A 25969-nucleotide genomic window follows, 5' to 3' on the forward strand; every position below is an offset into this window, starting at 1 on the left:
GAGTCGTTCCGTTAGAAATGCATGCGTATATAAAGAAAAAGGACGTTAATGCAGAGAGAATAAGACTGAATGTAAGCCATTAACGAAGCTGTGGCAATAAATGGCCCCCACAGTTGCGTTCATCAGTGAGTCAGTGAAATGACCATTCTATGCTCTATGCCGATTGCCTTTAAACGGGTTTTGCTTTTGTTGGGTTCTGGGCCTTCCAGCTTTGGCAGGTGTAGGGGGTTTGGGCTTCCTTTTTTTTTTTTTTTGAGTTCGTTCTTTGAACTGACGTTAAACAGAGAAATTAATTATTTTAACACTTTTTTTTAATGTTTATATTTTATTTTGTTAACTCTAATTTTTTATTATATATTATTAGTAAGGACTCTAACTATACAACTGTTTGTCCTCTTCCCCAACTTTAAAATTTCAGTCGTTTAAATTTATTTTTATTTATATTTTTATCTATAAATCAATTCAAAAAAAAAACCTTATATATCAAAATTATTTTAATTCAAATAAATAACATTTCATTATATAATTTAATATATTATTTTAAAGTTTGAAATTGAAAAATTGAGATTTCTTTATGTAAAGATGAATCTTTGTTAATTTATAAGTTCATGTGATTATTGTTGTTATTTTGTAATTAATTTAGTTATAGCATTTTTTTACTTTTAACATAAATTTGATATAAATAAACTTTTTATATAACTTTATTTGAGTTTTATTTAAATTCATATCCAAAATTTATAACTGTTCATGTCATTTATCGTGTTCTATAAATAGAGAACAATTTTCACAGTTTTAAAACTTTTGCTCAATTTCATTGATGAACACCCATTCCTCTGAGTATCCTCCTTGTTCACAAAGCTCTAGCAGCCTCACACGATCAGTTTTAGCCTCCATTTCATCTATGTTTTGCATGGATACCAAGACATTGTCTCATAGTGGGTTGGATAACGGTTTCACAATCATGTAAAGACCTAAGAAGCCTTCAAATGCAAGTATTGTGTTTCTTAGAACACCTATGGATTGATATGCCATGGTTTATGAAAATCTCATCCTAAATTGTGATCCATGAGAGTTTTTGGGTTTTTGTATGAATTTTTATTATATCTCGTTGTTTTGTCAGACTCCAGTAACCCAAAAATTCCTTTTAGTTCATTGCATGGTAGTATTTTTTTTTTTAAGGTTTACTAGCCTTTAAATGACTAAGTGTGGCCTCCATATGACTCATCCTAGTCTACAAATGGTCCAAGATAAGATTCCCCCATTAAGCTAAGGTAACATCAAAGTAATGCATGCAAGACTCATGTGTATTGATGTAAGGCTTGGTTGAAGTGGGCTTGATGGTAGGGGGCACAACGGGGGCCTTGGTTAAAATGGGCTTGATGGCAAGGGGCTCGATAGGGGCCTTGACATGAGTGAGAGCAATAATTAGAGAAGCAACATCAGGAGAAACAGATGTCACTTCTAGCGAGGAGGATATTGAGAAAGAAAATTAGGTATCTTACATTCTTGTATATGCAACAATGTCTTCAACCTTCTCGATTGAAGATAATATTAACGAGAAATTAATATCATCCTCCTCATTAAATTATAATAATTAAATTTATGTCTAAGTAAACTATGTTATTTATATTTTTAATCAATAACAACTAGTGATTAAGAATTGCTTATCGCATCTCTATTAAAGATAAGCTAATATCATCACATCCCATGAAGTCTCTCGTACATAACCTCAACATATGTAGACATACTAAAAGTGACATGCAATCTGCCTAGCTCTCTAATGTGCCAAATACGACAATATCAACTTCAATTTGTTTTTTTTCACAAATTATAATAAAAAAAACTCTTACACTTGGAAAGCTAGCAGGAACTTTATGATACTATACTATCTCATAGGGGTAACTTTGTTCTTGCTAAGGTCAGACTCTATACATAGTTGATCAATGCAACTGCATATCCAACGATAAGTCATATGCACACCTATACTTCTCATGGGTATGAATTGAATCCATCACACATAATTTGCTAGTTTGAGTACTTTTTCAAAGACCAATTTTTTGTTGTTACTTCCTAATAACTCCAAATGAAGATAATAGAGTAAGGCCAACTTGACTGCATCACAATTGTCCTCCGCCCATGCCCTACACTCAAATATGTAGATCAAATCACCGTATGTCACAGATTGCTTATCATTGAAATATGTATCTCGAAGCCTATGTCCAACAAGAGGTAAAAGATACAAGTCAATATCCATTAGTCAGTTGAAACAAAGCCCGATAATAATGGCAAATTTGTTGGGGTCAAACCTGATGTCAACCCCTATTAATCTTAAACCATAACTCATCTCTCGAGTTTACTCTAATTCTAAACCATAACTCATCTCTCGACTACGCCCTAATCACCTCTCTTCTTATGAAGAGTGTACCAACACTGCATTGAATTTGTTGTCCTTTAGGTGAAGAAATTATCCAAAACATGTCATTCAAAAAATTTTAATATGCTCCTCTGTCAATGAAGAGTTAATTTTGGAAATTGCATCTTTGTGTTTACGCATACTAACTTGAGCCTTAAAATGTTGCTTGACATGGAATCTCATTTCCCCTTTTGACTTCTCCCTCTTTCTTTTTGTGTTGGTTTACATTAGAAAAGATTAAAATTTGGCCAGTTTTTATAATAAATGTTTAATTCGGAAATGCTAACTAAAAATTTAAAATCTACATGTTAAAAACCTTTAAAATTGATAAATTTTAATTTGCTTGCTGAAAATGAAATGATCAAAATAGCCTTCTAAATGAAAATTTCCAAAAATACGTTGGAATGTTTAGTTGGACAAATGAGGCCAAAATTTTGAAAAGTACACATGAAAAAACCATCATATGGATATTATTCAAAAAGTTTAATTTATGTCAAATTTCATAATAAATATTTTATTCGAAAAATAAACCAAAATTTTAAAAATTACGTACAAAAAAATTTAAAATGAAATGGGAAAATGTCCAAAAATATCAAAATTAGGTTAATTTTTATAATAACTAATTTATTCAAAAAAATCAAAAATTTTAAAATTACGTGAAAATGCTAAAAATAAAAAATTTCCAATTTACCACCTAAATGCCCATCATTAAAAATATTAAGAAGCCCCAGAATTGAAAAGTGTTCAATAGCCCTCACCCCCACCATGTGATCCACAAGGTGGGCACTGTTTAAAAACTACAATTTGCCCCCTATCACACTGGAACAAATGGCCCATATTGTTTGAAAACTCACAATTACCTCCTCATCTCTAACCTATCATGTGGTGGCCATACCACTTTCAAACTCAATTTTTCAAATCGAATTTAACAAAAAATTATATCTACATCCATTTCAACATAAAATTTTTGGCAAAACTCATTCAAAACACAAATGATTGTAGCAATTTAATCCTTCATTCAAAACCAAAACCCTAACCCCAAAAACATCAAAAATTTTATCCAACCACTTAAAATTTTACACTAAAATATATAAAACATGACATAGAATAATTGATTAACTTTTTGTACCATTTTTTTTTCCAGAAAACAGATGAAAATCGTTGGTGGAATTTTGAGGATTTTGGCTGCGCGATTTTGAGTATTTGAAGGGGTGAACATGCGATGTTTGCTAGGCTTTTAAATAGGCATTATGATCAACGCAAATTAATTTATTATATTAGTTTAATATTAATAAAATTGTTTAAGTGTATTTAGATTAGGTTAATCATGGGTAATGCAATTAATTTTCCATTAACAAATTTTACTACCAAGATGGATGATTGAAAGTAAGTGTCATTTCGACAATCCTCATTCAACCCAAAGAAGAAAAAACCCTCTATTCTGATGTGATCGATACCTAATATGTAGAATAAATAAAGCCGTTTTCTAAGGTAAAGAGGTATGGTTGTCTTGAAAAAGGTTGAAGTATAGGAGCTGCGAAAAGCCAAAGCTTGATGGATAAAGGAGTGACCCACGGACAATAAGTTAAAAAAATCGTTTAGTAGGGAACAAATCCAACCAAACCCCAATTCAGGGCTGCAACTCCAGATATTCCGGATGGTAATAAAGAAAGCTTAGAAAGAGAAAGAAGCAACGTAGAATAGTAGAAGGAGAGGGGGTCCGTTGCAGGGATCGATCAGAAAGAGCCACGCCTCTTACTTCATTCGCTACGGCCTACAGTGACCAATCAGATCACACCACTGCTCCCATTAGTATTTCTACTGTGTATGTCATCTTTGCTTGTTAGAGTGGTTTGATTTGATATGACCCTTTCTTTTCCAAGTCAATGTGCAAGTACATTAATCCAGAGACAAGACGCTCTTCAGTGTTTAATCTCTTTGCAGCCTCTTGCTTCTCCGCTGTGAATTCACTGTAGCCACTTATGCTGGTTGTTGCAATATGGAAAATTGTGCCCAGAGATAGATTGAATTAAAAAAGATGGAGTATTTTTGAAGTTTAAATTCTTTGATTTATCTAATTTCTCTTTGAAGGGACATCCCAATCCAAATAAGATCCCCAGTTAATGTGTATATGGAAAATTGTATGGCTAGAAGCAATGGTGATAAAGATCCCAAATGAATGATATAATTTAAATAAAATTTTTTATTAAAAATTACATAACCAAAAATAAGTACGATAAAAATATATAATAGAGAATAAAGGATAAATTTTTAATCTTAAATTAAGGGATAATTTAAGAGATAATAGAAAATTTTTATATATAAATTTAAATATCAAAATTAAATTATTAATTTATCTCATATAATAATTATAAAATTGGTGACTAAACTTATCACTAACTTGGAGGAAATTCTGAATCTCCCAACAAAATATTCCCGACCGGACCCATCTCACACTTGTGTTTCCTTGGCCTTAATGTTTAGCTCGTCATGATCAGCTTGCTCCATGCCTTGTGATCATCGGCACTTGGCATTGCAAACCGGTTCTTTTTACTTGTTCTTCAGGGTATGGTATGGTATGGTATGATATATATGTTATCATATATATGCATGTATATCTTCAAGTTCCAAAGTTTATGATGACAAAAGTTCCTCTCAGTTTTGTTATGATTGCTTTGCTTTAATGAATCCTAGATGCTATATGTTGTAACAATGAACAAGACTGCAACTGCCATTTCACACAATAATGGTCACATAAATCTAAGTTGAGCTGAAATAGGATCCATAAGTCAGGAGGCATTGGTCTCAGTATTGCATGCTTATGCACCATTTTCAGCTTCACCGCCAGTTGAGCTGATTTGGGGAATTTCCAGTGATGCTTCTTCTTTGCCACATTTTTATACTCAAATTCTCACTTACATCTAATTACAACACTTCTTTTTTTTTTTTTTAATTTAAGTTTGGTCCAAAAGTTTTCTTTCATCTATTCAATATATAAATCATATTTTTCATTCAAAATTAATTTAATTAGAAAAAAGTTTATAATAAATTGTAAAATCATCATTTTCATCTCCAACAATTAAAAAAATAAAAAAAATTTGATCTTTTTCCTTCCTTGCCGGTGTCATTCAAGCTTACATTCTCCACCTCTTTTCAGTTGCAACAAGTTTCTACCCATTGTAACAGTGACAATTTTCAGGATTCTGTCCACACTTAGTAACACGAGGATTGAAGTGACACGAAAATACGAGACTCAATCCACCATACATTCATGGCTTCAAAGAGATTTTCTGTAAAAAGACTAGATTGTAGATAAAAATAAAATATAAAGAAAGAAAGAAAGATTTATGCATTTCTAAAATCAAGAAGTGTTTTCAGGCTTTGGGTGGACCTCTAAAAGAAATTGTGATAAAACAGGTTCCAAGAAGGCATCATGGCGTTTACACAAAGAAATTCCAAAATCTATGAAAAGATTTGAAAATAATTATGCTAGGATTAGTAAGGATTGAGGGAGAACTGAAGAAGACATCGATGTTATAAACAGAAAAGACATTTAAGAATAGTTCAAGGAACATATGCGGAGGCTGAGGCTGACCAATTAACAAACCACCTGTGATTTGGAATTCAATTCATTTGTAAGAAACAGTCCATCATGACTAGACAATCCACGGCTACAACTGCAACCCCACAATAATCAGGCACATCTTTGCACCAACATTGAGGACAAGCACGAATCTAAGTATTCTGTATTGGGACTTTAACAACTCATTACCAGGACTCTGACAGCTCCTGCACACACACCAGTTTGTTAAGTCTCTTCAAACCTTTATCAGCAAGTTTCATGGATGCAGTCTACTCTTTCTCTTTGTAAAAACAATGCCAAGAATTTCCGATTTGATGTTATAACACATACTGAACCTGAAACCCAAACTAGTCCTTACTCTCAAACAGACAAAAACCTGCAGCTAGTTTGTTTCAATTTCCCCTTGTCTGTATCGATTATGTCAGTTTACACACACAATTTTTTTTTTTTTAAAAAAAGGTCTCATCAACATAAACAAGACATCAAATACAACTGGACATCAATATGTACCCAGTAAACAGCTAGATAGTGATACATATTCAGAATTATAATTACAAGTAAATGAAACAATTCAATACCTACACTACATTTGGTTATGATACGATATGCACAAATCCTAAATCCAGCCTTGGTCGAAGAAGATCATAAATTACAAGCTATGTTATTTGCCTGGTGTAATTGTGTATGTATTTGAGTCTACCCACAAAATCAAAACTGGAAAAAGAGCTAAACTCCTAGTTTCATTTCCCTTTTCTTGCTGCGAGCAAGATGAGTTTTTGAGAACATTGAAAATTTCCCCATAAAAAACCCATATGACTTTGAAGATGCTTTCTTTTCTTTAGTGTAGTTGCTAGAATCTCTGGAAGTGTCATGATCAGATTCAATACATTCTAGCTCATCACATTGTTGAACATCTCTTAAGAGACGAAGCAATTCCAATGCCATCACCTTTCCTTTGTCGTTCCCATTGATTGATATACTGACGAGGGAAGGGATAACACCTTCATTCATAACCAAATGACAATAGCGAACACGTTGCGAACATAAAGAAAGGAGAATGGAAACTGCTTGTTCCTGTTCCTCCAGCCTTCCCATTTCAAGTAGTTCCACCACAGAAGCCAGACATCCACTGGTTTCAGCAATAATAACTCTAGCCCCTTCAATATCACACATGTTTTTCAACACTTTTATACAATGTTCTGCAAGTGTAGTATCCTTTAAAAAGGGCACCAATTTTGGGATGCACTCTGAAGATGGAATCTGAGAACAACTTTCATTGTCCAATGACAAATTATGCAGAATTTTTATAGAATGCTCCTTGAGTTCTCTGTTCTCAGAATCTAGGATCTTAACGATGGAGGCAAGAACTCCAGATGATACAATATAAGATCTACAATATCGATACCTAGATAACTCTTCAAAGATGGCAAAAGCCTCATCACTTACTTCTGAATCAAGAAAAGATGCCAAAAAAAGAAACACATTTTCATCCAAGCATGGTATTCCACTTCTGCACGAAGGAGCAGAATTAATCAAATAAATAAGCTACTCATAAATGTTATAAATATAGATGAACAAAAGATAAGGATGATCAATCCGAAAGTTAAAACTACTGCTACAGTTGCAATTCAAAAGTTAAATATTTGTGTGATTGAAATAAGAGTCTAGTATATAGGCATTTAAGCAATAGATACAACAAGGATTAATGACTTAAACAACAGTTCAATCAAAAAGAAAACTTCTGAAAATTACTTCTAGTTACTCTAAACCACATAATTCTCAAGTCAGATGAACAATTTTTAAGTTAGAATGAATAATTTATATTATATTAAACAACAAAAATTACCATGAATCACAGGATTAATTGCATATTGTGTGGTTGAAACAAGGTTAAAACAAATTGATATAGGTACATGAGCAACGGTCCTAACCAAAGAATAATGCCTTAAACAATTTAATCAACATGAAACATTTGCAAAGTTTTACCTTTAGTCTAGTATTCTAAAGCAAACAACTCTTAAGTCAGAATGAATGAGCGAATTAATAAGACAACAACACAATTACCCTAAATTACAAGATTAGTCACATTTGAAGAAGTACCTGAGAACAACGTACCTGCTTTTGGTCATGCATGCCAATAACAATTGAAATCCAACTCTTTGGGCTCTAACATCATGTATGTCTCGTGCATTTCTAAGAAATCTCACAAGAGGTTCAATAAAATTCATAGATGACAGAGAATAACAAGCTTCACTGCTGTGCTTCAAAAGGCTTGTAATATTTTCGACCACCTTATATTGATCTTCCCAGTTAAGTTCACCAAGCCTAGATAAATCTGCCTCAATTATGTTAGAGGAAGCTTGAAATCTATGAAAATCATTATTGGTCTCCACCGATGTCAAACTTAACCCATCTGCAATCTTATTGTGTGCGGTGTCTGAATTGTAACTAGTATCTAAAGATCCAACTGATACATTGCTCACATCCAATGGAAGCCGTAAATCATTCATAGAACTGCCAAAGCTAGCAATGGACATAGAAGCATCCCAAGAGCACAGGCTTTCCATTCTCATGCTTGGGTCAGCAATGGTGATTCCATACGTAGCACACCACTTTGATATTAGATCCTTCATGACTGTGTTTGGAGTCAACGATTGACGGACCAGTTTTATTTCAGTTTTTGGACATGTATCATTACCATCATCCAACCACTTTTGTATCCATGTTCTCTCAAAGGTTTGCCCAGACTCAATGATAACGGGATCATACATTAATTTCGAAGATAAGGGGCATTTAAACTCCTCTGGGGGTATAGCTCTACTCAAGATTTCTGTTTGAGCTTCATACTTATTACATCCTGTACAAGAATCGACTTCAACAGATTGACTGCTAACTGAAAATGATCCCTTTTCTTGAGCACAGGCATTGTCTATCTGCTCCATAATTAAATTTCCATACTTCTTCAATAAATGCAAAAGGTACTTTAAGATCTTTTTCTTGGGTAGCTCATTGTCACCAACTTGATCCAGCAACTTCTTTACAGATCTTCTCTCAATTAAGAGGTCCTTTGGGGTAGTAATATGAAGTCTTTGAGCAGCAAGTTGTAACGCATTGGTTTCTGAGCACTCCAGTGACTCTGATGTAGAAGCCCCCAGCTGGAGCAGTTCTCGCACAACCTTCCCAGCCTCTTCTTCATTGGAGTCCAGGACAAAAGTTGCAACCTTAAGATCATCAATAATTCGAGAAATCTGCAAATGAAATTTTGGTATCAATTCTATGGAAAAACTAATGTGAAGGAAGATTAACAAAAGAAAATTTAGATGAAAATTCAAAATAACAGTGTGTTGGCCTAAGATAAATAGTGAAAAAATACACAGAATTTGACTGTTGTTATCTGAATCTAATAATTAAAAACTAATTTAAAGAAGGCAAATTGAATAATGTAATCATCCACTACTGGACTAAAGCAGATCAACAGGCAAAGAGGTCATGGTTTCCAGTTCTTTATTCAGGAATCACAATTTAGAGAAATTGCCAAGTTAAAAAAAGATCCCTATTTCAGCAAAATAACTCTCTCAAATATAGTTGATGTACCAACTTGCTAAGAGTTGCTCTAAATGGTCGAGCCAATACAAATGAAAACAAGCTATGAGCCTAATAAGTTTGTTTCAAGGACTGGTCTCATGATCAAGAATATCTTAGAAGTATAGATGAGGCATTGCTCCAGATTAACATATAATAGCAAGAAATTATATTATATTATATATTATGCATTTCTATAGAGACCATTGTCCTGGATATCGGTAATAAACAGTAGCTGCAACAAACAAACAAGCGATATATTTTCTTTGAGTCTCAGAGAGCAGCAATTTATGCAGAAATGGTATGATTAGGACCATTTCATATCAACCTTCCACTACCCATCTTTACAGTCAAAACAAAAAGTGATGTCCAAAAGCCAAAAAGGCAGAACAAACCTCAACAGCCAACATTACTGGAACCATGTTTTGGACTTGGCTCAAACTTTGTTCCAACAAGTTCCTCGACCTCTGGCATCTCAAGGCTATCACATCCCCAGTTAGTGCCTGAAAGTAAATAATAACATCTATCAACCAAAATTGAGAAGTAACCTAACAAGCAAAAGACAACCAGCATGTTGGATATTGAAAGAAGAAATTGAATTAGTTACAAAAGTTTCTTCACAACAAAATTATGTCATGAGGAGCAATCTCCATACCAACAAAAAGTTCTCATTACATATTGCACTGCAGGTAGTATTCCATCTTCAAACATAAAATAGGTTCAATTTTTCTTGGAGATAACTGTGTGAAAGGCTAGAACCAAACCACAGAAACCAGTCCATCTTAAAACATAAAATAGATTCAATTTTTCTTGGAGATAACTGTGTGAACGGCTAGAACCAAACCACAGAAGCCAATACATGCAAAATTCCCGATACTTGAAGAACCATTGGTTGCCTTTCAATGGAATAGACTTGCTAATATCTTTCTTTAAAATTTGCTTAGATGATTTCAATCACATTGATGATTTTCACAGAGACTGTTCTTATTCCATTAAAACATTCTTAGCCCCAAATCATCAACAAGATGCATACCAGATAGAGTTTACTAGACTCCCTGCAATACTGAAGAATTAACTTGGCCTTTTCAATCGCATTATTCAACAAGCATAGTGTTTGAATTCCAGACGAGCATCGAGGCCGAGCTGCTTCTATTTGTGGAAATATATTCATAGTTCTCTCTACCAATTTCATCAGTTCTGTGCACATGACACGATGCACCTGCAATAGTGAACTAAAATACATGAGAATTTCAAGTCTAACATGATGCAGTGCTTAATCACATGGTTAAACAACCACTGAGAAAGAATTAAATCTCTTTTCGCAGAAGCAAACAATCAGTTAAAATAAATTAGTAAAACCGTGCAGACAGGATTAAGGCCAAACATTGCAATTGGATCACAAACAGAGATCTCGCAGATAAAGAAATTTATACCTTGAAGGAATAAGGATATGGCAGAGTCCCTACTGCCTCAGTAACATCAGTCCCCATTCGAAAGGTTTATGTCCTGAATCCATACATACAATTAACATTAAAAGGGATTTTAAAAAAAAAAAGGAAAGAAAATCATCATATAAAAATTAAGAATAGAAAATAACTATGAATAGCTAAGGTAACAACTACTTAAGCAATTTAATAACAGCCAACTAAACTCTTCAAAACAACAAGATTGATCGAATACTATACACATATTCAGGGGTTAAAGAATAGAAAAAATTAACATCAGACAAACATATCAACCAATACTTAGTTATCATAAGGTTTCAGTTCACCATGAAGAACATGCTTAAACTTAATTACTACAACCAAAGTGGAAATAAAAGCAAGATACCTTATAAAACCTGCAATAATAAGAAGCTATCCCTCGAAACCCCAACTCTCAACACAGTGAATTCACGCGTTTTCCAGAAGATCTGTCTTTTGAACTATACGTATATTCAAACTGAAGTGACTGAACAAGGAATAAAGAGTAGCCGCTCACACGAACAACTCCCAGAATTCAAGTTCACAACTTTTTATAAATACATACGTGAAAGGTTGTGGATGAATGAGAAATCAACATCAAAACAAGCAGAACCCAAGAAGAACAATACACAAGAAGCAAAGACAAAAGCCTTAGATAGAAATTTCATGTGAAGAAACAAAGCATCTATGCGATGATAAAGAAGAAAAATGAAGTGACTGAACAAGGATTAAAGAGTAGCCGCTCACGTGAAAGACTCCCAGAATTCAAGTTCATAACTTTTTATAAGTATGAAAGTGAAAAGTTGTGGATGAATGAGAAATCAATATCAAAACAAGCAGAACCCAAGAAGAACAATACACAAGAAGCAAAGACAAAAGCCTAAAACAGAAATTTCATGCGAAGAAACAAAGCATCTATGCGATGATAAAGTAGAAAAATGAAGATGATTCTCTTCCCCCCACGCAGGATAACCCAGTCGCAGTCTTCGCACGAAATATTAAAAAAAAAGAAGATAAAAATGGCAAAAGAAATTAACGTGATTGGTGAGATTTCTAACCGGACAGGGACTCGTCAACCAGCGCATCTGTTTTGATTACTGTAAATTATCACTTTTTCAAGGGCTATGGCTTTATCTATCTATCTATCGCTGGCCGCCCCAACAGCAGCAAACTTCCTTACATTACTGTCAGCCGTTCAATATTAGAACAAGTGATATAGACCGTTGGATTTATATATGTGTATAGTTTGCCATTTCCACGTGAAAGCATGCAATGCAGTCTTTATTGAACCCAGTTTAAGTCGCCCACCACCACTAAATTTTATTGATTGCTTTTACTTTGAGAAATGTTGTCTGGGCAATTAATTGAAAAGTAAAGTCACCCACTTGATATTTTTTTGGGAAGTCCAATTTTTTGTTAATTTTTGGTCTGTTCAGACAAATTTACTAGCACGCTTAACATTTATATCACAAGATCTAAATACTACCTAAAATACATTTGAATTTATTAGAGCATAGAATAGAATCCATGCAAGGCTACTATTTAATCACATAAAAATTCTTATATTTCTATTATATTTTGTGAACAAATTTTTTTCGTCCATACAAATATAACAATAATGAATTCAAATTCTAAATTGTTGATTACCAATGATTATTTTTTAAGTTAGATATATATTTTAAAAAATTTTAGTTGAAAAAATAAAAAATAATTTTATATTTATGAAAGAATAAATTAACGAAATCATCAAAGGGTTGGCCACTTAACCAACCCAATCTTTACTCAAAATTGAAAATAAATGTAAATTTAAAATTATGTTATTTTGGTGATATAAATGTTTAATATTTAAAAAAAATGGTAAATTTGTATCCACAAACTCGTTGGGTGGTAAAAAAAACTTCAATTTTCTTTTTGTTTTGTTTTTTTAACTTATAATAAATATATTTATTTATTTATTCGTGGTTTATGGTTTGGAATGCGCCGGCCAGGCGTTGATGCATTTATTAGAGGGCCAAAGCACCTATTCCGACCCATAGTTTGATGTTTTTGCAAAATTCTACTAATAAGTTTGTAAAACTCAAAATCCCACCCTTTATACATTAAAATGAGCAACAATTGTTAGTAAGAAGGGCAATAAAGTAATTATGTTTCTTGCACAAAGCTTAAAATGAATAAAAAATTCGTTAAGCTTATCCAAAAAACAGAGTAAAAAATTCATTTATTTAAAACTGAAGCCGGCAATGACATAAGTGGGAGCAGTGGTTTTCAAAGAGTCTATTTAGGTAATTTTCTTGCTGCTCGATATGTGGAGTGGAGCGTTTGTTTGAAGAATCCCTTTTTTTGGCACTTTGTGATGAATGGGTCAACAGTGGATGGTAAAATCTTAGCGTGGCTGAACGTGTTTTGAACACGTGTATTGCAAAACTTTCACACGAATGTGTTTAAAAAAACATCGACAATGCCAAATTTCTTACCGAAGCAGTTCGTGTCAAGCGGCTTTAATGCGACATAACGATATGTGATCAACGGCTGGAAAATTTTAACAAAAATCAACGATTGTGGATCACTCATGAATGCTCTAACCAATACACTTGTGACACCTGAAGCGTTCTTTTGTCATTTAACGCTCAAATTTGAAAAATCTGAATAAATTTTTAATTGGTTATTCATTTGATTACGAATAAGAACATGCCACGTGTTCTGAAAATTTAAGCGAAGGACGAATCAATAAGAAAGTAAGTCTTTTTGGGCCTTCATTATCATTTCAATAGCCTTGTGAGAGAGTTTTCTCTGTAATTTTTCCCTCGTAAAGTTATGCAAAAATCGGTGAATCGTCTGTGGCAACAATGATGACTACGAAGACAACAGTATTAACAATATAACAGAGTTTTTTAATATGTTTCGTTCGTTGTTTAAACAGTTTGTATAAACTTCAAAAACACTGACAACGACGATAATAATTTCCAACAACGGCAGCCGTCTTCAACGCTCTCTCGGTGATGTCTCTTGCTTTCCCATATTGTCTCTCCTTCCCTGTCATCTCTCTCGGTGGCATGTCATTCATCTGGAGATCGAATTGTTCGACTTTCATAGGAAACACAATTATTGCAGTAATGAATATATTGTGGGATGGATGATGAAGGTTGGTAGCTGTTGACGAGAATCGTCTATATATGACTTTGTTACTTGTTATAGCCACCTTATCATAAATTCCTCTTATAATTTTAATATTTGGACAACAAGATATCCCAAATAATTATTATAACAGTTGACATCCTCTATAAAAATGAGGGCGAAAGCATCATACCGCACACAAATTAGAGCTCAGAAAAAGAAACAATTGAGGCATCCTATATAAATATTCATAGAGTATGGTTTTGCTGGAAACCAAAGCTTTATCCATGAATAAAGAAATAGGGATTATCAGCCGCAGAAGAAACTTCAAATATAAACATGAACGAGTGGTGTGTTTGACCATTTGTAATGGGGGAATTGCCTGGCCTGCTTCCAGTTATTTATATATTTAGCAAACTTTATATATAGCCTTATTAACTGGTTTGATTATTCATATTATTTATAAGTTTCAAGCATGCTATTTTTTACAGGATTCGAATATATGTTGAATGTTCTTAAGTTTGACTTTGTTAGTTTCAAATGTAATGTTCTTGGCACCAAGTCAATTTGGTTTCAAGTTCAATGATTTTAATTGCAGGTTTTAATTTTAATTTTCAAGTTTTATTTTTTTCAACCACAATTTAGTAGATGTTTCCAATACATAATAAAAATATATCCCAACTTTAAATTTATAATATTAGTATCCAAATCCAAAACCTTTTCGGTGCCAATGTTGAAAAGTTCTTAGGAAAGTCAGAGCCACCTTAAGAAAGTTATTTTTGGAAATAGATGGGCTCAATTAGACAGTTCAATGTATTATCATGATCACTATTGTTAATATTGGACTATATTTAGAAATAGGAACTCATAAGTTAATAAGTAGTGGACACATAACTCAAAGCTAGGAAATGGACAAATAATTTATCTGGTTCAGTGATTATAGAGTCGATCACTAAACCCGTAAATATTCTATTAGGTGTGATTGGTTTTCATACAACAACACAATTAAAATCAATTCATTATTGTCATCAGATTAGGTTTATAATTCTCTGAATCAATAAATGTTAAAGGCTGTTGGAGTTAAGGCAGTATCTGTATGTAGCAAAGAGAGTAGAAGCGAAATTACAGGTCCAGAGTTATCTTTCGAGACTGCACTATCGAGAGCAACAGAGCCAGAGGGGGGGCTAACCCCACAGTTGAAAGTGAAGAAATTTGACAGGCACTTCTGTTTGTATGGGCATCGGCTCCAGCAATACCAATTAATGCGGGATATGATCACACCACTATTTTTCTGCTGGCAACTCTGTGAGGATGAGAATGACCTAAGTAAAAGGACTGCCCACAAGTGTTTTCTTGTTGGCTACATGAGCATTATCGGTATTCAAATAATAAATTACGTTACTTTTTCTATGTACACAAATATTTTAGTTTGGTAATATATTGAAGATATCTGTGTATTATGTAAACAATATTTCAGATTATTAAAATATCATCCCCCATTGACTATTGTCATACTAGCTATATTATGATGTCTCTTTAGATACATTCATAATTTGAAAAGAAATGAAGCAAGATGATAATGACGTGATCATGATGTAGAAAGCCCGATTGTTGGTGTGTTTTGAGTTTATTTGGATATCTTATTATTTTGATAAGAATCGGTGTCGTTTTTCTATTAGCTAGATTAGAATACAAAAGAAGGTTTTTAACTCATGTGGTCCTCTAAGATATTGTGTTTCTGTCTCGAAAAAAATCAAAGAAGAAAGGTGTGCCTAGACATGTCAATTGGGTCGGACCAAATGGAGGTCTAGCCCAAAATACGAATTTTAAGTCTAGTTTGACACTGTTGTGTGTTGAGCCTAGCCTATAACCCTTTTGGACCAGATTATGAGCTTTAATATTAAACTTATATGTCGGGTTGCTCTTGCTTGTCATTATTTAAAAAAATAAAAATTAAAAAAAAATTCCTTATGCTTGCTTGTGGTAGAAGGGCTAAGACTTTTCTATTGCTACGATTTTGTAAAATAAACTAAAGAAACCAAACCCTAGATTATGAGATTGAGTTAGAGATGAGAGAGAGCAAATGAAAAAGGGAGAGAATTCTAGAAGAGTAAAGAAAAAACGGTTTTATTAAAATGAAGAGCTCAACAATAATCTAAATGTTTTCACCGATTTTTATAGTCAAAAGGCAAAATTACACTTTGCCCTTGGCCATTTACAAAAGAGCAACGAAGCACAGAAATATTACAAATTAGCAACAAGGCACATACACATTACAAAAATAGCACTTTCACCTTTACATAGTAAAATCCTCCCCTAAACTCAACCTTCTCAACTTTCCAACCATACTCCAATATCCCCCCATAAACTTGACTTTCTTCATACTTCAACAATTCTTTAGTGGTAGATAGTGTGACAGATGACATCTTTCAAATTGGACAGTGATAGTTCCTTTTTTCTCTTTTTTTTTTTTTTCCTTTTTTTCTCATTTTTTCTTTCTTCTTTTTTTTTTCATCATTTTTTCTTTTCCTTTCTTTTTTTTTTCATTTTTTCTCTTTTTTTTCATCTTTTTTTCTTTTCTTTTCTCCTTTTTTTTTTTTGGCCAAAGGACTATTTCCCACCCAAGGTATGCTGCAATCTCAAGTTTCTACCATTTATCTTTGATAATACCAAATACTCACCCATGAGCAGTTAAAATTAATGGTGGTAAGGGTAAAATCAATATTTTCTCTATAATATTAAAAATAAACTAAAATATAATCTCTTTTTGCCCCCCTAAACTTTAAAACTAAAAGCTTTCAATAGCCTAAGTTTTAAAAAATGGCAATTTCACCATAGGGTTTTGTTTTGAAATCTCCGATGTCATCTCTGACTCCATTGTCGGTGGCCTATTCCTATCGAAGTATCCTCTCCTTCCAACAGTCTCTTTTCTCTCATTTAGACATCCGATCGACGTTAGAGAAGCCATGGAAGATGACGTTGTTATCTTCGTCTGGGAAGATGATCGTCTTTCTATCTTCCCAGACGAAGATGACAGTTTCATCTTCATCTGGGACAAAGTTCATCGTCTTTCACGACTTCTCTGATGTTGATTGAGCGTCCAAATGGGAGGAAAGAGACCGTCAGAAGGAGAAGATGCTTCGGGAGGGAGAGGTCACTAACAATGGAGCCAGAGATGATGTCAGAGATTTCAAAACGAAACCCTAGGGTGAAACTGCCATTTTTTAAAACTTAGACTAGAGAAACTTTTAGTTTTTAAAGTTTAAGGGGGCAAAAAGAGATAAAATTCTAAGAGGTTAAGGTTCCGTTAATTTTAATTGCTCATGAGTGGGTATTTGGTATTATCAAAGTTAATGGGGGGAAACTTGAAAATGTAGCATACCTTGGGTGGGAAATAGTCCTTTGGCTTTTTTTTTCTTAAAGATTGAAGAATTAGAAATATATACCTGAATCATGGCATGAGACTGCACTTCTAATTACCTAGTGCATCCTAGAAATTTAAGAAACAACATAGCAAAAGGTTAGACAAGCAAATCATATAAGGAAAAGGTAAACTCTAGTAGTTCTTTGAATTGTGGCATTTCTATCATAAAGAGTCACCTGTACTTGTAAAGTTGTATTAATAACAGAGCATTTAACAACAAAAAATAAAAAAATTAGCAGCTAAGATCACAGATTAGTATTAGGCTACAACCTGTCAAGTTTCAATTATCAGAGTCTGTGTCATAAAATAGTTCCAATTTGTTAAGTCAGTTTGCTAGTTCTAGTTTAGTTACTAATAAAGTTAATGTTTTTGTTTTACATAAAAGACTAGGTCATCCTTATAATAAAATACTGTAATTTGTCTATAAAGACTTGAAAAATGTTGCTAAACTTGTTAATGAATCTGCTTTTTTGCTTTGATAGTCAATTTGGAAATTTAAGTCAGTCTATATTTCTTACTTCAAATTCTAGAGCAACTACTTCTTTAGAACTTATTCATAATGATGTTTGGGGTCATGTATCTATTCTATCTAGGGAAGGTTTTAGGTATTATGTGCATTTTTTGGAAGATTATTCTAGATTTATTTGGATCTTTCCACCAAGAGACAAATCTGAATGTAAAACTGTTTTCATGCAATTTCAAAAGTTAGTTAAAAGATAGTTTGATAGAAAAATTAAAGTTATTCAATGTGACTTGGGTGGAGAATATAAGGGTCTAGCTTCTTATCTTTAAGAGCATGGTATTAGCTTAAGACACTCATTCCTTACCTTCAAGAGCAAGGAAACATAGGCACATAATGGAACTAGGATTGGTTTTGCTTGCTTAATCTACCATGCTTCTGTCTTTTTTATGGCTAGCATTTCAGACTGTCATTTTCTTGATCAATAGGTTGCCCGCGTCAGTTTTAGATAATAAATCATTATTCCAAGTTCTGTTTAGTTAGAAGCCAAATTATGATTTCTTAAGAACCTTTGGTTATGCTTATTGTCCTTATTTTTTACCTTACAATAAAAATATGTTTGATTTCTATACCAAAAATGCTTCTTTGTAGGTTATAGCCTAGTGCACAAAAGATACAAGTGTCTTAATTCTAGTGGTTGTTTGTACATTTCCATCAGTGTTAAATTTGATTAGTTAGACTTTCCTTTCAAGTCTAACCCAAACTTCATGGAGAGTCCTCTTTTTCAGTCACATAGCTTAGATTCTCAATTAAATTGCCTAGTCAAGAGTTTGTTTATTCCTATTGCCTATAAACTATTTGTTCAAAGAAGTTGTCTACGGTTGTGCCTTTTGTACCTTCTGAAAAAGCTGGTCAATCCCTAACATCACTTATTCCAATTCAAACAAATTCAGACTCCAACTAATTTGCTCACTTAACTCTGGTTAGTATCACAAAAGAAATAGACTTGCTTTCAAAATCAACCACTTAAACCATCAATACATCAATAAATTCATCCTCATAACCTATTACTATAGATTCCAGTGACTCATTCTTAACCATCAAATTGGAAGTTGTTGTTCCTATAGTAGATTCAACCCAAAATAAACAATTAGATTCCTCACCACATTTCATAGCTTAAAACACTTTTGAACCAGTAGTTTTAAGTGATTACACTGATGAATCCACATAAAATGTTTAACTTATGATAACAAGATCTAAGAATAGTTCCCTACTACCTCCTAGAATCTTTTCTACTCAGTCTGTAATCACCCCACTGAACCAAAGTCTGTCAAAAATACTCTTCAAAATCCATCATAGGTTGACAAAAAAGTATAATGCTTTGATAAAGAATAATACACAAACAGTAGTTCCCTTAACTAATAGTATGGATGTAATTGATCACAAATGGGTTTTCAAAATAAAATTCAAAGTTAATAGTAGTCTGTAAAAACTAAAGGTCAGACTGGTTGTCAGAAAGTTTCAACAAAACCTTTTCATGGATTATTTGGACACCTTCAATCCAATGGTGAAACTAGCCACCACAAGAAGCAAAAAACATGGGAAGCTAATAAAGTTGATGTTCCTTTGTAGGTTACTAGCCTGATTGTAAAGCCTATAATCTCTTCTAAAGAGAGTTCACAGGGAGTTTGCTCTTCCAAAGAGCTTTGTAGCACCTTTGTGACTAGTTGCAGTACCTCATTTGTGTGTTGTTTCCCATAACTTGTAGTTTTGCCCTTTTGTATTAATAAAAATGTTTTGATTTTAGTGTGTTCAAGATTTTATTATTGCTATGTTGTCTTATTTTCTTATCTTGATTCCTTTATTATTCCATATATGCTTCCCAAGTTTTTTAGTAAACATCAGAGCAAAAACATATTAAATTTCCTTCTCATTTATTGGTAATATTTTCTTCAATTTTTTTGTGTTTCATGCTTGTGGAATTGTAGTTATGTCTAAGCTTTTGAGATGATGCATTTTGGGGCATAACACTATGGTTGTTTGGTATGGACATTCCTAATTAAGTCCAAGTGGTCTAACATTAGGGACTTTGGTATTTGACAAGATTTTTACAAGGACTAGGACCCCTTCAACATAATTTTTGTGTCTTACCCTAGATTTAAAATATTGGGCTATGCGTCATTGATATGAGGCTACTTAAAGTTGTAACTTTTTGGCATTCCTTGATCATGTCTAGTCAAAGACATGTGAGTGTCTCATTGTCCTTTTCAATGAAGGTCTCTATGTAATGATTCTACATTAACTTCAATAGAGATCGTTGCTTCATAACAATATGCCAATGAGAAAGGAGTTTCATCAGTTATTATTTAAGCAATGGTTTGATAAGGCCATAAGACTTTAAAGAGCTTGTTTGCCCAAGTTCCTTTTAATTTACCAAGCTTTTGTTTTTAAATCATGCTTTATTTTTTTATCACTTTGACTTGTCCATTGGTTTGTGGTTTGAAGATCATAAGAAAGTTTCTTATAGATATCAAGGTTATCAAAAAATCTTAAACTATTTCCCATTATCTAAGAAGATCACATACATTATTCCATAATGACAAATTATATGTTCAAAGACAATATCCTCTAGCGTTTTGTTAGTTATATGGCTAAAACTTAACTTCTACTTATTTGGTGAAATAATCGACTGGTATAACTGCGTGTTTAACTCCACCTTTTCTTATAGGTAGGGCACCTATCATGTTAATTCCCAAGATGGCACATAGCCTTTGGTTATGGTTAGTTCTTAGGTGGAGTCTTCGATATGTTAGAGAACCTTTGACATTTGTTGCATCTTTGAACAAAGTCGACAGTGTTGTTATTGATGGTTGACTAGTAATATCCTTAACTAGTGTCTTTCTAATCTAGAGATTGTTTTTATTTGATTTCTACATATATCCTTATGGATTTCACAAAGGATATAGTTCATTTTGTCGCTATGGGCACATCATAGTAAGCATATTGTCATAGCCCTTCTTAAACAATCAATTGATGATTTGTGTGTAACAAGTAGACTTGGTGCTAAGAGTTCTTACTTTATATTTGTCTTCGGGAAGTGTTCCATCTTTGAGATATGAGATTATAAGGTCCATCCAAGATGACCGGTGCATAACCAGTAAGGCAACCTAGGTGGAAGCTTTAATGCTAAGTGTTTTCATAAGTTCTACTTGAATGGCATTAAGGATCTTTATATATTAGAAATATGCTTGCCTTTTCATATTGAAGTTGGTGCTCTGCAACAAATCTCCTCGATAATATAAATCTATAAAAAATCATATTTGAATATTCAAGTAACATTTTTTATCTGTAAGTATATATACTTACACATATGTTTAGATAAATATTTTTAAATTGGTAGAACTATGACGAAGGAATCAATATATAACTTAATCATGATAATTTATGAGCATATATGATGGTCAGTCTAAAACCATCATTATATTGAATGTTATTTTAAATCTTATTGTTGGTTGTGGATCCAAAAATCAATTCCATTTGTGATGGTTAGTTTGTCCATCATTCCCCCTTGTCCTGCAGTCTTTGGCATAAGATGGAATCACAGTTGATTGGCTTGTAATTAATTAATTTAGGTCTAAGAAACCCTGAACGTTAATTGAGATCTCTAAGGTTTTGGATGGTTCTCTCACAGGAATTTAGCAGTAGACAACGATAAAACAAAAGAGAAAGCTGAGAACCTCATGAAAGATGCTGAAAATGCTAATGCTTCAGGGAGACTTAAAAATTCTACATCTGGTACCTTTACATTTTCATTTGTGTAACTTGTATTAATACTGGAGTATGAAATTTTTTGAAGTTAAACATTGTGTTTGATTTGCTTTGTGTCAGAAGCATTGGCATAGGCTTCCAAGGCAGCCAATGCAACAAGTGATGAAATAAACAGAGCAAAAGACTATGTTCAAGTGAAGTCAGCTGGCTGATAGCCAATGAAATATGGCGCTGATGAAGCTCCTGAAAATAGTGGACCTAATAAAAATTCATTTGAGCGTTATAATGCTTTAGCAGATTACAGGTAACATAATTTTAGTTTAGGGAAATTATATAGAAGACAAAAAGGCAATTGTCCTAGAATGTTAAAGATACAATTGAGAAATCAAAAACTGCATATAATGAAGCTACAGAGAAAGTGAATAATGGCTCATATAAGGCTAAAGAGAGCATGAAGGAGCAACAGAACGTGGAAAAGATATCGTGGAACATGCGTATGATGAAGAAAATATGACGGGAGAAGCATATGTGGGTGCAGAAGAGGACTCTTGATTTGGTGTACCAGTTGTGGGAGGATTCAAGATTTCACCTGCTTAAAATGAATAATTCAATCCTAAAGAAATAGTTCTGCTGAAATAAGGTTTCCTCAAGAAAATATAATTATATATAATTTTGTGTGTGTATTAGAATTAAAATAAATCACTTTATATGTCGTTTGTTCTTCTTTCAATGCAAATGAGGCGAAATCAGCCATCAATCGATGTTTTCAATTTTAACCTTCTTCGTAGTTTGAATGTTGCTCAATTTCTTACAATTCGGCTACATAGGATTTGGTGAAAGCCTGGTGACTAACTTATAGTGCCTATTTTCCACGAGAAGGCTGCTACGATCCTGCAAATTGTTTGAGTGGAAGCATTGATTAACGATTAATTTCTAGCTTTTACCTTTTTAGTAGGCAAGAAAAAATTTTACGTCTTCATATTTATTATTTAATAAATAAAAGGGTGGGCTATTTACATACAATAAAAATATAATTTCATCATTGGAATTTTAAATACTAGGTTTACCACCACAATTTTCATAATTTTAATGCTTAATGAAATAAATAAGTTAAAAAAAAAAAGGAAACTGTTGAAAAGTTGATTAAAAGAGCATTTAAAAAGCCTTATTAATGTGTTTAGACAATAGAAAAATATAAATGAGAAAAGTATGATTTTGGAGATCTTTTGACCTTAAATTATAAGCCTCTTCAGTACTTAAAAAAAAAAAACTACTGGATTTAAGTTGGATATTGGATTCTAGAAAAAATGTTTTCCAAGTTATTAACATGAAGAGTGATCAATCAAGTAGTGAATATCATTTCTACATGCATACATACATACGTGTCTCTGTGTGTGTGTGTGTATCATCTTTCTTCTTCTCAAAGACATGATGAGGCAGCTGGTTCCGGTCTTATTCTTGGATGCCCTCAAAACTTTTTGCTTTAATAAAGGCTTCTCTGATTCTCATCTCTTCTCTTATATGGAGGTATGTCTCCTTCAATCTATGTCTATTGGGTTGCTGGGCCACGCAACAAAACAAATAAATGAGGAATATATATATCACCCTAAGGTTTTCAAACAGAGGAAGACTTTCAGGAATGAATGACACATGTTATGTATTTACTGTTAATATTAATTGCATCTTAAGAATATATATTAAAGTAGATTAAAAGTCTTAAACCATGTCAAATGAAAAAAAAAAAAAATACAGAAATTGAATTTAAATCATGTCACTGTCAAAACCACGACGAGATCCGCTTGCTATGGCTTTAATAATGTTGAGAAAATGAAGATGGATTATTGGTAGGGTTTCATAGAATTGAAGGAATCAAGCCCTTCATAATTAAGAGTCTAGGAGGGTCAAATGGAACAGTGAAGAACATAAAATGTCCACCCAAAAAAAAAAAAAGGCTGATGACGATAGAAGGAACAAAAAGATACAATGCTTATAATTAAGTTTTCCCCTACTGAAAGAAGTTTGGCCAAAGGACTTGTAGTAACTAATAAGAGTTAAAAATAAATGTATCTGATCAACAGGCTAATACAAGTGATGGACAGATATTAATCAACATCTAATTTAATAATCCACCAACTCTATCTGCTACCAGAGAGGCTAGAAGAAGAATGTAATTTATTCTTCATTTTGCTTCTTCTTAGAGCCTTGTTTATTATTATGCATCCAGACCTTGAAAACCTGTCTCTTTACTCCCACTTGACTACAAAACTGCTGCACTTCCTCATCTTGTTTCACCATCTTCCATCCCAACTTCTCTGCAAACTCCATCATCTTATCCTTCTGTTCCTGGGTGAATTTAGTTCTAAATCTCTTCCTCGATGACTGTGGAACAACTGATGTTTGCCTAACATTGTTAGACTGATACAGATTAAGATCTTCACTTGAAGATTCTGCTGGGCCCCCACCACTGCTTCCTCCGCAACCACCACCACCGAAGTTCATCATCATCGGTGCATACATCGTTGCAGGATTATTGTAGGGGAATCTGGGATGATGCTGAAAAGGCTGATTTTGAAGTGGTTGTTGATGATGAAGCATGGTATTTCTTGGAGTAGTTTTGTTTCTAGTGGGGTTGTTGTAGGTGTAAAAAGAATTGGGTGGATATAATTGTGGTTCCCCATCAACTTCTCTTCGATGAAAACTTCGGTGACATTCACAAGCTGCACATTTTAAAGCTTCTGCGGTTCCTTCTTCACCACCTGGCATGAATTCTCCACAACCATCCATCACTTGACCTCCCATATTTGCAGCGTGATTCTTCTGGCATTCTCGGTATCTAACGGAAGGCACGACAGCCGTAGCTGCTGCTGGCGGCGGTGCTTGCAGTGGCTGTGGTTGTCTCACGTTTGATCTGCTAGATACTTGTACATCTGTGGTGGGAACTGGATCTGAGTCGATGTCGAGATCTCTTCTGGTCTGCTTATGAATGTTTTGGTGTGGATTCAATTGAGTGAAAAGAAGCGGATGTTGATCTAGGGCTTGAGGTGAATTGAAGATAACATCGCCATGAACATGATTTGATGTTTGATGATCCCTTCTTGTTTCTCCCACTGCTGAATTTATTGGTGTTGATGAAACTTTTGACGAAGAAGCCCTGTTATGAACCAAAGAACTTGGCATCCCTATCTCGGCATCTTGGTCTCTCAGCTCCATTAAATTTGGCCTGATGATCTACTTCTTGATTTCAGCTAAGCCACCTCGCTTGGTTAAACAATAAAAGGATCTTCTTAAACCATCATCCTCACCAACCGAATCATCATTTTGAAACCACTGAAGAAGTCTTCCTAAATTTTTCAACCCTAATTCACACCAGCTAACCTGAGAAACCACTTAATCAAAGAGATTATCACTCTAACCAAACATCAAAACTTTTTTCTTCAGCTCTCTTATTTTTGATTTTGACATTCTTAGTGCTAAACCCACCAACCCATTTTCACTGATTACAACCGCATTAGCGATGCGTCAACAAAAGTTGAGCAGTACATTAGATGGATTATAAGTTTCTTATTCGGACAAACTCAACAAACAAAAGAAAAGAAACATCTTTGAAACTGAAACAGGAGATGAACTTAGACCCCAAATGCCTTGAGCTAGCTAGCTAAATAAATGAAAGACGCACCTTCATGAAGTAGACGCGGTAGATTCGAAGAAAGAAGAAAGTAATTGCAGCATTAAGAAAATAATATCCTCAAGTTAAGAGCAAATATAAAAAAAGCTGATTCAAGCATTGAGTAAGCAAAATCTAGAACTCAATTAGACTAACGGGAAAACAAGAAAGAGAACAAATGACGATCGAAGTGGACAAAGATGGGGGAGAGATTAAAGTCGCTGAATAGAGAGTAATTTTGCAGAACAACCGACAGGTTCATGTTAGTTCTCTTCCATAGCCTGCATACGGGTCCAGGTCCCTAATTATTGCCTCTCCCCACTCTCTGAGTGCTATGGTACAATCTTTTATCTGCACTCTTGCTAGCTCTCTGCAAACCTAAACAAACCTAATTGTATTTAATACATATGACTTCAACTGTAAGGCAATATTGGTACTGCAAAAAGGGGTAAATTTATAGTGAGAAAGTGAATATTAAAGTTGACGAGAAATGCCTGT

At 33.6% G+C, this 25969-nt stretch overlaps 2 protein-coding genes across 5 annotated transcripts; both read right to left on the reverse strand.

The window, feature by feature from the left end:
- Positions 1-6483: 6483 nt before the first annotated feature.
- On the reverse strand, positions 6484-12130 carry LOC123207358 (U-box domain-containing protein 5-like). 4 transcript variants are annotated; one of them, XM_044624740.1, is made up of 6 exons: positions 12100-12130; positions 11012-11084; positions 10612-10797; positions 9974-10081; positions 8097-9244; positions 6484-7506 (listed from the first exon to the last, which is right to left on the reverse strand). In XM_044624740.1, the coding sequence occupies exons 2-6, from the start codon at positions 11066-11068 to the stop codon at positions 6723-6725; spliced, it is 2283 nt and encodes a 760-aa protein (XP_044480675.1). In that variant the 5' UTR covers positions 11069-11084; positions 12100-12130; the 3' UTR covers positions 6484-6722. The 4 variants fall into 4 exon arrangements, with proteins under 4 accessions (XP_044480675.1, XP_044480674.1, XP_044480676.1 ...); XM_044624739.1 differs by lacking the exon at positions 12100-12130 and adding an exon at positions 11409-12047; XM_044624741.1 differs by lacking the exon at positions 12100-12130 and adding an exon at positions 11409-12046 and having other exon boundaries at positions 8112-9244.
- Positions 12131-23769: 11639 nt separating this feature from the next.
- LOC123207350 (zinc-finger homeodomain protein 6-like) lies at positions 23770-25889 on the reverse strand. Its single transcript, XM_044624731.1, has one exon. The coding sequence runs from the start codon at positions 25015-25017 to the stop codon at positions 23980-23982; it is 1038 nt and encodes a 345-aa protein (XP_044480666.1). The 5' UTR covers positions 25018-25889; the 3' UTR covers positions 23770-23979.
- Positions 25890-25969: the final 80 nt, after the last annotated feature.

The sequence above is a fragment of the Mangifera indica genome, unplaced genomic scaffold, assembly GCF_011075055.1.
Source record: "Mangifera indica cultivar Alphonso unplaced genomic scaffold, CATAS_Mindica_2.1 Un_0073, whole genome shotgun sequence".
Taxonomy (NCBI): Eukaryota; Viridiplantae; Streptophyta; class Magnoliopsida; order Sapindales; family Anacardiaceae; genus Mangifera; species Mangifera indica.